This window comes from Protopterus annectens, chromosome 15.part0 (genome assembly GCF_019279795.1).
Source record: "Protopterus annectens isolate FY-2018-M chromosome 15.part0, PAN1.0, whole genome shotgun sequence".
NCBI lineage: Eukaryota > Metazoa > Chordata > Ceratodontiformes > Protopteridae > Protopterus > Protopterus annectens.
This window is the reverse complement of record NC_056749.1, coordinates 251064759-251079061: the sequence shown is the minus strand read 5'-3', so window position 1 is coordinate 251079061 and position 14303 is coordinate 251064759. Positions and strand designations below refer to the sequence as shown.

Here is a 14303-nt window from a genome sequence, read left to right as displayed (position 1 = left end):
ATATTGTAATCTGAAGTTTCACTGTTCTCCATCTGAAGTAATGTATTTTAAAGTGAAATTTCTAAGTAAATGTTTTAGCTTTGAAGGTTGTTTGTATATACTGACAACTGATGGCTGTGTATGTGTTGTAGAACAAATTAAAACAAAATGGAACTTTTAAGCTAAATTAGAAACCTTTAAATAAAGGCAGAAGCCATACTAATCTTACCTTGCTGTTTATTTATTACCAGTTCCTTCAAGTGTGACTAACCTACTGGTCAATAACCATGGTCGGAGTGATTACCTCGGTGTTTCATGGATCCAGCCTTCAGGGGACATGGACAGCTATCTGGCATCCATCTCTGAAAATGGCAATGTTATTCAGTCTTTACCCATTCCTAAATCCAGCAGTGAATGTCATTTTAGTTCTCTTGTCCCGGGAAGGCTTTACAATGTGACAATACTTACAAGAAGTGGGAAGTTTGAAAACGGCACCACTGCCCAGGAGCGTACCAGTAAGTGCATTTATTTACATTATTGGTATTACCGTTATTTAATACAAAAGAGCTGTGCCAGTGAATAAATATAGAAAAAAGTGGATGTTTATTACAAAAATGTGTGTATTTCAACAGGCTACTTAAAGTCCTTTAAAGAACAGCTATGTGTGTTTTGTGTTTTTTGTATATGAATAATGGTATTACAAATCTTAGACTTCATTGTAATCTTAATGTCCCCTTCTAAGATCTACAGAAACTCTTAACATACAAACCAAGAGGTAAAAACTTCACACATAGCATTCATAAAAAACTACAAGGAAGACCCAACCAAGCTAGAGACTTCACTGTGTAATACCATAAACCATCTGCAGTGGAGACCCATAGGATACATTCAAATAATCCCTTAAGGACATGTAAACATTTTGGCTACATGCCTTCTGAATGTCCATGACATTCAATTTATTTTTTTAAGCCTTTATGAGTACATTCAAGTCAACAAAGCCAAACCTCAGCAGCTGTAAAAATGTCATGTTTCAGTCTTTTTCTGACCTTTGCATTTTTTGGTTATATGGCAATAGTTTGAGATGCTTGCTTCTTCTTCTTAATTAAACTGAGGTATACACATCACAGATCTCTGTATCTTCCTCATATAGTAATTATGCCATACTAGTCATCACTTTGGTAACAAAGCAGATAATAAGGGCTGCATACAAGAGAGCATAGAGGAGATGCAAAGACACCACTACATGTGTGCTGTAGGATAATTGAAGGACATGTAAAACAACACCACACATGTAGTAATAGATGAGGCAACAATAATTCAGTACTGCCTTCCTGTCAGAGCTGGATCATGGTGAAATGGGGTCCTAGGCAAGGTAATGGACCAGGACCCTTCCAGCCATACCAATATCCCGTTGCTTATCTTTGCCTTCCCATTTACCATAAAACACTGATCAGACTGTCACTGTGCATATAGTCCCCATTTACCATAAAACACTGATCAGACTGTCACTGTACATACAATTTTTTTCTTTACCTTACAGTGATTATAGCGATTTGCATTTAATTTAAAATGTTTATTTTAGGTTTTATTACAGAAACAATAACAGCCACTTACTAAACAAAACAAAACACTTACATTGAAAATGCACAGAATGAGTAACGGTAAACATTTCTTCCCTTGAAACTCACATTTATTTGAAATACATCTGGTAAACCATTAAACTATAAGAGATGGGCTAAGATTAACAGTCAAAGAGCATATAGTGAAGCACTAATTAGCAGCTATGTGAACAGTGCAGGAATTCAAAAGACAAATATGTAACAGATTTGCTAACGGCCCAGGAAAAACCAGTGGATGTAAGTGTACCTTTTCAGAGGCAGCCTAGGAGTACAGTTCGATAAAGTAACTTGGTCAAAATTATACAGTAGACAAAAAACACTAGGGGAATCACAACATGTGCTATAGGAAACTGCTCATAGCTTTACTCACCTGCACTAAATAACAGACTGTAACCCAACACAGTGAATTTCGTACCCATATGCATGCAAAACACAAGTTAAATTAAAAATGTATTCATAGTTAATATTAACATTAAATTCATAGACTTCATTCTGTCTAGATTATTTGTAGCCAAAACATACACACACAAAATATTTGCTTGATCTCAAGTAAATGAATACATTTGTAAATAATAGCCTAGAAATGCATCTCAGCCTGTTGTTTTCAGAACCATACAGTGCAACCCACTGCAATTTCTTTCTATTCTTTCAACTTCTTAGCTGAAGAATTACAAAGACAAATAGGGCATCTAGGAGGCCATACCAATTATAGGTCATCTGACTGTGGAACCTGAAACACTTTAAAATGTGCTACACGGAAACAATCTTAATATCAATTATTAAAAACAGAGGTGGCTAACTTCATGGCACCCATGCAATTGGAGAACAGCTGCATGACCGCCGAATCATACACTAATGCCCTGTACGAACACTTACTCAAAAGCATGGATCTCGCCATACCCAATAAAACCAAGATGCCCTCCTCCAAACAAAAGGAAGCCAATCTGTTAGTCCCCTGCTATAAACAAACTCTACAACAGAAGGAGGAAACTGATGAGAAATAAGGTGAAGTCCCAAGACTGGAAAAACTCCCCTTATCAGCCTCAACAAAAAGTTGAGATCCCTCATCAAATCCTCTAAACATAGCTATGAAAAGAGAACTGCAGCAGATAGTAAAGACAACCACAAGGCCTTCTATAGTTATGCAAAGAATCTCCATGGCAATACCCAGATTTGCTCGGAGCTGTTGCACAATGCCACCTCCTATACCGAGCCAACAGATATTGCCAATATACTGGCCGACAGATTCATTGTCAACTTTACCCCTCTCTCCCCCACCAAAGGACCAATCACAATAACAGTAGATTTCCAGGCACCCAGTATTACTGCTGCACAGGTTAAAACATCACTGTCCAAGGCCAAGAATACAGCTTCTATGGGACCTGACAATATCCCTGGCTGTGTTCTACATGAACTACAGAGTGAACTGGCACCTCCCTGTGTGCTCTGTTCACTCACAGCCTCACCTCAGACTTTGTCCCTACAAGATGGCACACTGCTACAGTCATCCCTCTCCACAAAGGAGAAGCGACTACAGACCCTGGGAACTATCGTCCCATTAGACTGACAAGTCTGATATGCAAAGCTATGGAACACTTCATCATGGACCTAATAAGCAAAGATATAGGGAACCTCCAAACTCTGGATCCCATACAGTTTGGTTTTGTGAAGGGTAGATCATGCCTGCTCAACCTGGTTGACTTCTTTGAGTCAGTCACCAGAGCTGTGGATGAAGGCAAGGTGGTTCATACAGCCTAACTTGATCTGACCAAGGCTTTTGATACCATTCCCCACTCAGGAATCATAGAAAAACTCACTAAGCTAGGCATCAACCCCTATATCACTAGGTGGGTTGCAAACTAGCTTATAGATAGAGCCCACAATGTGAAAGTAGCTGACTCCAAGTCAGACTGTCGACCAGTCATGAGTGGAGTCCCACAGGGTTCAGTCCTGGGTCCTCTCCTGTTTGGTATCTACTTCTCTGAAGTTCAGGCCAACACAAAGAGACTCTGGCTGAGAAAGTTCACAGATGATTGCAAGTTAGGAGCCATAATTAACTCCCCAAGTGATGTTGACATCCTACAGAAAGGCCTTACTGAGACCAATGACTGGTGTCAGAACAATGACCTTAAGCTCAATGCTAAAAAATGTGTCATCATCCCCTTTGGGAAAAACCCAGTTCCCATGAATTACCACATCGATGGTAGTCCACTGAACACAGAAGACGTCATAAGAGATCTGGGAACACAGGTTGACAACAACCTCTCTTTTGACCACCACATTGCCACTGTGGTCAGAAAGTCCTTCTGTGTGGCACATCACATTACTAAGGGTTTTCCTTCCAGGAAGAAAGAGGTCATTGTCTCCCTCTACTCATCCCTCATTAGGCCAATCGTCGAGTACAATGCCCCATTTGGCATGTACCTCACTAGACACCTACAAAAACTGGAGAGGCCGCAAAAATACCTCACAAAGAGGATCTTAGGCCTTAAACACTTGTCCTATATGGACAGACTCAACAAACTCCAACTATTCTCTGTCTCATATTGCCTACTTAGAGGCGATCTCTGCTTGACTTAAAAAGCCATGTCTGACCCAGCTCTGTTAGAATACTACATCTAAAGAAATCCCAATCCCTCCGCACTTCACACTCCAGAGACCTCAACCTCATTACCACAATCAACAGAACAAGTTGGAGGGACAGGTTCATAACCCAGAGACTACCCATGCTATCGAGTATACTTCCCATACATGTCAAGCGGAGCACCTCATTGGCCCAGTGTGATCCTATGGGCTAGGCTTGTAAAGGCTCCAGGGCCATTAGCCTAGTGTATGAACCTATCATGTATTGCAAGTTCGCACACACATATCTGTCAACTGTACAGATTTTCTAAGAATGTCCAAATCTTTATCTCATATTTTTGGTCTGATTCTCATTAAATGTGTGGTTTCCAGCAAATTATTGGGAATTAATATTACTAAATAACAACAGACATTCAAGTTTCAGACTTTGTATAGTTCAGAAAATGCATGCTAATGCAAAATTGTTTTTTCTAACAACTTTCTAAATTAATAAGAATGATATTTAGACTCTATCCCTGAGTTTTTATCCCCCCATAATTTTTGGCTTTGTACAAATTTCTTTTGCTAATAGGTTGAAAGGGGCACACTTGCATCTGTGACTGTAACTGCACAATTGCATTACCAACCATATGGAAATGGATTTTCAAAAACCTGACAAGATGACACATTTAACTTCAACTGATAAGTGCATTAGAAGTATGAAATGAAATTCAAACATCTGACTGGCATTATTGACCAGCTGTAATCAGTGATTTAGCAGAACATGGGCCTAATGGTAGCATGTACTGTTGGCAGAGTAGACCCCACCCCAAAATAACTCGTAGTGCTGCATATGTACGGCTTCTCTCCTGCTGATTGTAGTATGCCTCTCTTATAATATTATGCATTTTTACTATTATTATAGTCGCAACACTATTACATTGCCATGGCTTCCACTGTTGGCTATGTATTGCTCTAATATAAATTATCTTCACTTGTATTACCTTACAAGTGCAACCCAGCTAAGATCCTCACTGTTGTCATTTGTTATTGTATAGATATTAAGCAACCTTTTTGTCATCTCCACATTAATGTAGCACATTACATTAATGTACATCGAGACAGTTGTCACTTCATTAATGCAACATAGGCAGAGTTCCCACATTTTCCCTGTATTCTGGAATATTCAGCAAGTAACTGTATCGGCATCATTCAGTGGTCAAGCTGAAACAATAGTGACAACTAAGCAAATTTAAGTAACTTAAATCACTTGAAACTGCAAACCAGACAGATCCCATTGTGTTCAATGGAAGTCCTGCAAATGATATCAGATTATCAGAATATCTAACATTGTTAGAATGTTTCAGAATATATTTCAGAAAGTGAAACTAGTGGCAGCAAAATCATTACTAATATGTACTGAAACAAAAAGAAATGCTAAACAAATCTACATAAGTAAAATCCATTCCAGTTATAGAATATTTCTCCAGCAAAACCATTGTGTTATTTTGTACTGTATATGCAAGCATACAGCAAACTTTGCCTAAGGTTAAACAGGCCATATATGTACTGAATACTGCACACCAGGGTGGCACAGAAGCATGTTGCATTAAGCAGACTGTCAGTCCAAAGGGCAAGCTAAATGCTGTTTATTAATATAACAACTGGATGGACAAATGTCATGTCTGTGGCCTGTTCTAAAGAACTTTGACAATGACAATGATTCATACATATGCACCCTTGAGCAAGGCTTCCACCACTTAGTAGTGACAAAAAAGCAGTGGAAAGCACACATGCATATCATAATGGCAACAACTGTATATCTTTGCAGTTCACCGTCCTTTTATGTTGAAAATTGGAGTCATTTATGCTAAATGTTGCAACTTACCTATGGTACTGCAGAGCAATAGGTAAGTTGCAGAGCAGGGGAGGGTTGTGGCACAATACAATGAGGGACATCTGGGTGAAGATAGGTTATGGTATGGGCAGCATGCTGGCTGCAGTCCAGTTTATTAGAATTTAAGTGTGACCAACCAGATGGCTGAGACAGGTCAGAGTGGTCAGTGATGAGGCCACACCCTCCTCTGGTGGCTTAATGGCAGAGGTTCATTGGTCAAACACATATGCAGTGTTTTACAGGGGGCACAATAGTGGCTATCCATTGGCCATTGCACTATTAACCATCTCCCACATCTCCTTCCACATTGATGTCTGGGCAGTAGCAGGGGATTGAGCTGTGCTACCTGCCTCAGAGAGGTTGGACCCTCTCACCCACCTCAGTTTGAGCCAAAGGTTGGGAAGGAGCTGGCAGTTTATTGAGATCCTCATGAACTGCAGCAATGAGGCACAATCAGAAAACCTGACATAAGGGAAGATCTTCACAAATGGTACAGTTAATACAGTGTAAGTTAGTAGGCAATACACAGAATAATCTTACTGTGTTTAAAGTCTCAGCTGCCTTTTGTGGGCAAAAAAAACAACCTTCACACAAAGATGTTGATGAGCTGCAGACAGTAGTACAGAACTACACTCCCATAAGTATACATAAGATAGCAGATGCCTAAAAATCCACCAGCAAGCGTAGAACTAGCCCACAGTCCCACTTGTAACTGTAAGATAGCAGAAGCCTGACATGTAGGGTTGCCATCCCTCCAGGATAGCCCGGAAGTCTCCAGGATTTTTATAGCATCTCTCGTCTCCCTGAAGTAATTCAAAAAAGTCTGGAATGTCCAGGAATAATGCACCTGCTTAACTGGAATTTGAGCAACCCGCATTCACTCACACATGATCGCGCTCACTCTCTCTCTCCTGATCTGTCTCACACACACACACACACACACACACACACACACACACACACACACACACACACACACACACACACACACACACACTCATACACACATCTACTTTCTGACTGACACTTGTTTGTGGTAAAACTTTATTATGACTACTGCTGCCTAAACTTAAGGTAAAAGTAGAGTGCCAGTGGAAAGGACAGTGGCACAAACAATAGTAATTGTTGTGTCACTAAAATACTTTACCATTGCGCCTGCTTTACTATCTTGTGTCTCTGTAGTAGACCCTTTTACATTAAAACAAATCAATAAAGGTGAAATGTTATCAGGATTATGTTACTTGTACAGTTCTTTTCTGACTGAACGGAGAAATGTTGGCTCACTGTACCCTGTGAAAAATTACTTAGCAGCTCTTCTGGTTGGCAGCTGGATGGGAATTCTGGGAAGATCATGCAAATGTGTCACTAATTTCAAAACTGTGACTGGGCAGCCTCAACTCTTAAGAAGAAAAAAAAAAAAAAGCTTGGAAATATGCAATCCTACAGTTATGTTCACTTCTTTGTCTGCTTACATTAAGTAGCAAAAATTGCAGAACATAAAAACCTTCCGGTAGCAGTATATAAAGCAGTCCCAGGGTTATTTTGCATGGCAGCAACTCTAGCCAATGAATAACTAAATTTCTCGGCAGCATGGGGGTGTAGATGAAGAACACTCTAATCAGATGAGACCTAGGGTGGGTTATACCGAGCCCAGGCTTTTTCCTTTGAGTCTCGGCACAGCAGACATGCCAAGTGAAAGAAGCTATGTGAAAGGCTTTCCTAGGAAGGCATGCTACTAGGAGCAGTGTTATCTGTCTTCTGTAGTGTTTTCACTTAGCAGCATTCCAGCTTGTATTACCGAATTGTGTGAGTGCGGCATTGGAGGATCTTATTAATATTTATTAACTTGCTAACGCAGTGGTTATTGGCTAAATGGATTTTAATTTATTTTAATACAATCATGAGAATTTTTGGTATTTTTCTGAAAAATAGAACCCCAAAGCAGATAGAGTATTATTTCAAATTTTCACCTTCTCCTCTATCAATCAAGCAATTTTTGTTTTTTGGTGAGTACTAAGCTAGTAGGCACTGTGTTTACAGCTGTGTTGAATTAGCTAACAAGAACTATACAAAGTCATCACTATTTTGGTCAGTGCTGATGAACTAATAACTATTTATTATATGTGGGTCTGGGAGCCAAGTTATTTCTTTGACTTGTTTGTTTATATTACGAAAACATTGCATGTGTGACTGTGACTATTGCTGATTGTGTGACATTGACCATCCATGGGGCATTTTAGAAATTTCCAGAAATACGTTTTTGCAATGACAGTTTAAAACAGGGGGTGACGGCCACAGGTAGTGCCTAGGGTTGCCACCTCTCCATTCTTTTCCTGACTATCCAGAATTCTCCAGTAGTCCGGAAAACACTGTACAAAATCCGATATTCTGGGTCAAAATGGAAACACACTACTGGAGATTGTTATATCAGCTGAGTTACTATGCTTTTTTTACAGAAAAAGCATAGTAAATTGGCTAAAAGCAAGCATCAGGAATGGAAAAGGTGGGCATTTCTGTCAACTGATGTCATAGTGACATCACAAAATAGGTGGGGCATGGGCAGGAGAGGGATTGGGAATGTGCGGAGTTATGCGTGATGCGGGGGGATTGGCCTTACTCTAGTTTTAGCCACAACGAAAGGTGGCAACCCTATTGACATGACATCCACAGCCTCAAAACTGAACAACTGTGGTTTACCCCACAGTATTTAGCAGTGTAGCCACACATAGACAAGCAACAGGCACAGCACATATACAGTCTCCCAAGTAACTAACCTAATAAGCTCTGGTATATACCAGTGGAAAGAGCCTTTATTAGGAACACTGTTCTGAATGTCTGAAAAATGTTATAAAAATTATTTTATAAAAACAGTATTAATGCAAATGCTTTATATGCCATTCAGGGAGTTTGTGCCTAACCTCTGCTTCCTACTGCCCTAGATGTTCAGGTGGTATCACCTTTAGTCATCTTTTCAGCATCTCTATTGCTCACTGGTCTTAGCAATGGCCATTGCCTCAGTCAGAAGTCTGCCAGGTCAAAATGTACATCCACCTTCAAAAATGGACACAGGTAGGGTTCCAGGAAACATAACTGAACTGGTTTTGTAGTAGAAAGCGGTTAACTTTGCTCTGCTTTCCACACCAGGTAGTCACTTTCCATAGAACATTACCATTGGCACCTATTGAGAAGAATATTATATAAAACAAAGTCATAGCCAGTGACTAATGCTAGAAATATGATTTCTGAATCATGAGCAACATAGCCTAATGCCACCTTGAAAGACTATGTGCATGTCCATGTGTAAGCAGTATGCAGGTGCCGTTGGGCACACTATATCAGTGGTGTGCAATGGAACCTAGCTGTGTGTCATGTCACCCATGTGAGTCATCAAAACACAGCAGTTCATAGACATATGTGGAACACACCATCATTTGAATAGATACTACAAAAACTGCTATATATTTTCAGCTTAAGCAGACATGTAGCCATATAGATACAAAACTATGCAATAAATAAATAAATAAAATGAATAACAGCAGCACCACCAATACAAAAGTCTGAAACATGCTTCTGACAGTGGTGTAGCGTATTTTAAAGAAAACACCACTACAAGTAGGTACACAGTATTCGGCAGTACTGGGTTAACTTGTTTTTCAGGTGTATTGTTCATGTGAGCCCTCACTTTGGACCAGGTTAGAGGCACAGAGACTAATCTGTACTACTATATCCTGAAACATTTATCTCTGTAAAGCCCATATGTAATACATGTAAATTACTGTTACTTTGTGTCAAGTTTTACCACCACTGATGTGCAGTGATCATGGGGTTATAAAGATTAATTTGTTACTAGATAATTCTGTCAAACTGAAATCTAAAGCAATAAACAGAAGATTAATTACAGATTATATGGAAGCAAAATAGTCACTATATAAAACTAACTGGAGTGATGCATTCAATGTAAAAACTGCAGAAGGGATATGGAGAGTTTTGAAAGAGAAATTGAATGCAAAAAATAAAGGAAATATTAACATCAGGATCTAGGCATACAACATCAGGGGGTATATTACCATAAGAACTTGATTAAGGTGAGAGACAAAAAATATAAGAAATGGAAAAGAGGTTAAACTACAACTTTGAAAAATAAAATAAACAAGCTGAACAAACAAATTAAGCATAGTGTGAGACAAGATCAGGAAAAATTTGAAGAAAATTTATATAAAGATATTGAGCATAATAGGAAACCATTTTATAGACACGTAAGATTTGGAAGGCATGAAAACATGCAAATTAATAAAGTGTGTGTAGAGTCTAAAATTTATTCTCAGACACGTTGGATTATAGATATATTTACAGAATGCTATACAAAACAGTTTGGCTCCACAAAGAGGTTGATTGTCCTAGTGACATCCAGGTAACCTCAGATATTAAAATCAAATGATATTATATTGAAAAAAACTATGCAAACTGGATCCAAATGAAGCACATATGTTTTATTTACTAGGTCATATGTGGGCAGATTCCTCAAGATTGGAGGCATACACTTATTAAACCTGTCTTTAAGGGAAAGGGGATTAGTAAAAACCCAGTGTCATACAGGTCCTGAAGTTTACTTTCATGTTGTGAAAAAATAAAGGACAGGGCTTGGATAAGTTATTGTCAGAACTGGAAATGTTGGGACCTGAAACCATATATCAGCATGCATATGTTGAAAACCTATTACCACCTGTAACATGAAGTTCTATAACAATATAATAACAAATATAAATACAAAATTGTGCTGTGATGTAATTTATGTAGATTAAACTTCAGCATTTGACAGGGTCATAGACAAAACACTGATCAATAAATTAGTACAACTAGATACTGATGTACTCTTGATAAGATGGCTATATGCATAACTTACAAATAGGACATGGCAAGTATCATACAGTAACTGGACAGGTGAAATCCTTGGTTACAGTCAGTGTGTCCTACAGAACTCTGTGCTAGGCCCATACTGTTTAGATTGTATATTTCAAACCTATGTTTTTCATCTGAGGAGTTCTACAGTCTATATACAGATGACCTGAAATCAGGTAAACTGATTACATGTGTTATAGATAGGGCTTGTCTGCAAAAGAACTTGACTAAATTGACAATTTATTCACAGGAGAATAACATGCTGATAAAGACATCAAAAACATAGCATATGAGATTTGGGAGACATAAATTGAAAGGTGACTATTCAATACACCACATAATGATTGGAACTGTAGCTTCATTTAAGGACCTGAGTATATGGGTAGATCCACCTTTGAGTTTTTCTAATAATATCAACCAATTAGTTAATGATAATAATAGAACTCTAGGTTGTATAAAAAGATTTGTAAAGTCTAGGAATTCAGAAACAATGATGTAATTGTTTGTTAATTACATTAGACCCAAACTTGAGTATGGAATAACAATATGGAAACATTATAAAAAAAACAGCATGAGTTAACTGTAAATATTACAGCAAAATATACCAAGAGCATTGATGGATATGAAAATTTAAGTTATTATAAAAGACTAAAATATCCGAACTTCTACACTGTCTCGTATGGATATGTAAGAGGAGAATTTGTTTAGTTATATAGGTCATTTATAGACTACCTCTGGGAATGTTTGGGGTTATGAAAAATTAGTAGAGAATCATTAGGCAACCTATGTGGAAGATTCCATAGGAATGAGAAGTGTACTAATTGGTTCTCTGAAGAGAAGCTGATGCAAGGAACAGACTACCAAATTACATTAAAGCAAGCACTAGTTTACATATCTTTATGAACAGCCAGGGTACTTATGGGAAGAACATTTTGGCATGTTGGCAGGCTAGAAGTGCATTAATGCTTGTGCTTGAAATATTTATAGGTATGTATGTATTATCATAGCACATTAGCTGACTGTCACCTAGATGCCCATGATTCATGCTATCTGTGAAGCCCACCATTCTGCTTTAAAATTTTGTGGGTCTTTCTATGGCAGCCACCCCAAATGTGTACATGGACAGGTCTATTTCTACCACTAGCCTGGGGTTTCAATGTAGTATCCCACTATCCACAGCATGGCATAAATGTTACACCTACTGTGTTCCTATCCCTGTCCAAACATGTACTTTTGATTACATCACTGTATTTGATAGTTCACTGTCTCCAGCAGTCATTGGCCTACATTGATATGTTTTGTTTCTGTAAGTGTCACTATACCTTCAAGAGGAAGTAGATGACAGGAGTTGGTCAGCATCAGCTAAGCTGAAATGATGTTCTGCTGCAGTCACTCATCAGTTAGGACCCATAGGTAAAGGTGGTGCTCAATAGCATCTACTAAATGACATCTAGGGACATTGGTCTAAAACATCAACATTGTTGTTGGGTGGAATTGCACAGCATAGCAATATCAGAACCATTTCAATGGCATGATCGGCAAGACTACAAGAGGACATACTACATAGAGTTAGACAGGTCAGCTGCTGGGAAGAGCCTCCTCCCACTGCAAGCCTAAGTGATAAAGAGTTCATAGAAGTCCTGCATGGAGATGATGATCCAGGCACAGTTATAACATCATCCCTCTGAGACACAGATTCGTAAGTTTGTAGGTAAGCACTAGGCTAGCTGCCCCTGCAGGCTATTTTAAGCCTAAACAATTTCTCTTCAAAGATGAGAATCATAGCTTATACCTTGTGTCTGTGTGGTAAATGCCTTTGAACATTATGCCGAAATCCAACCCCGTCGCCCCAGATTCTGGGAGTGGCCGATCCTCATGTGTCTCAGGGGGAAATGTTATGGATTTGTAACTATACAGAATGTGTATACAGCAGTGCACATATGGGGTATAGGGAGATGACTTATACCTATACTAACTAGAATACACAGACTTCTCGATAAGTCAGAAAATCACCCAGCAATTAACAATTTAATAAAGCACTACTCCCCGTATAGAATTTTACACTATACAAAAAAATCACTAGCCACTATAACCAAATCAACCTTCAGGTGACTCTCTATATTCAAAAGTGTAGCTAAACTATGGAACCACATCCCACTGAAATCCATTCAGAATGCAGACTCATTTAAAATACAACTAAAACTTCACCTATCAAATCAATGGATTTGCTCCAGTACATCTCCAGGTTAAATGTTATCTTTGACTTGCCATATTGTCAAACCATTTCTCTTCATTCAGAATCCTATGCCCCACAACTAGTCTTCACCAATACCTGAAAAGATTTACCAGCATATCGCAGTCATATACCTAGTTTTGTATATACCTAGTTTTCTGACACTGCTTATCCCCAGCTCTATACTTCTAACATAACCTTTCTGATAGCCATATATAATCATCAATTAAACTTATTTTCTGCACCACCTCCTAACTATAATATTAACATTTTCTGTGCTTTTTAACTCTTTCTCTTCCCTCCATTTCTTTGAATTCCTAAGCAATTAATCATATGATCTATTATCCATCTGACAAACTCACTAACACATCTTTTAAATGCTCAGTGTTCAACATATGCTAAAGCTAAAGTATCTTTTATGCTGTAATAGTTTGCTTTTATTTCATACGAGTGTGATCTCACTAGCAAATGAATGTGTAATTGTTAATGTAACATCATGGATCATTTCTCCTCTGCTAGAAAGGGCTTTGACTAAACCTTGTCAGACAAATCGAGTAAACAGAAGCAAAATAAATAAATAAATCTTTTTCCCATTATGTATGTTATTATTTGTGCAGGAACACAGAAAGGGCATCACAGGTATATGTCTGTTTTAAATTTACATATTGTTTACCACTGTTTGCATTCACAGAACAGTGCCTCAAATGTAGCATGCATTGCCTTGCTGTCAACATCATCTACAAGCTGTACTACACACAAGCTCTTATTTGCCACAAGGGAGGCTTCCTTGTGTCTGAGAGCAGCAGCATAGCTCACCCTGTGGCTGCAGCAGCAACAGCAGAGGAGGGCAGTGGAGTGGAGTGCAAATAATGTGGGTATGCCCACCACATGGCAAGCTAACAGTGTTCCCGATATGGTTACATGTCACAGCCAGTAGTAAGCAGACCACTAAGGCCGAAGTAGATGATGTGCAGGGCTATTGCTTGGGCACAATCTATGTTTGGTGAGATGGAGATGATTGGTGTGGTACATGACTTCCATGAGGAGGTCCAGCTATAGTGATAGTGCCTCAGTGTCCAAGAATGGTCTTGTGCTATGTCTCATGAGGACTTTG

The 14303-nt window shown here is 38.7% G+C and overlaps 1 protein-coding gene across 3 annotated transcripts in view; it reads left to right on the top strand.

Moving 5' to 3' along the window:
• The window catches only part of PTPRB (protein tyrosine phosphatase receptor type B), a 796390-nt gene that overhangs the window by 592850 nt on the left and 189237 nt on the right, over nucleotides 1-14303 (top strand). For all 3 annotated transcript variants that reach the window (XM_044057004.1, XM_044057003.1, XM_044057005.1), the window contains one exon: nucleotides 231-494. In XM_044057004.1, the coding sequence (XP_043912939.1) occupies nucleotides 231-494 (264 nt within the window). The remainder of the gene's footprint in view (nucleotides 1-230; nucleotides 495-14303) is intronic.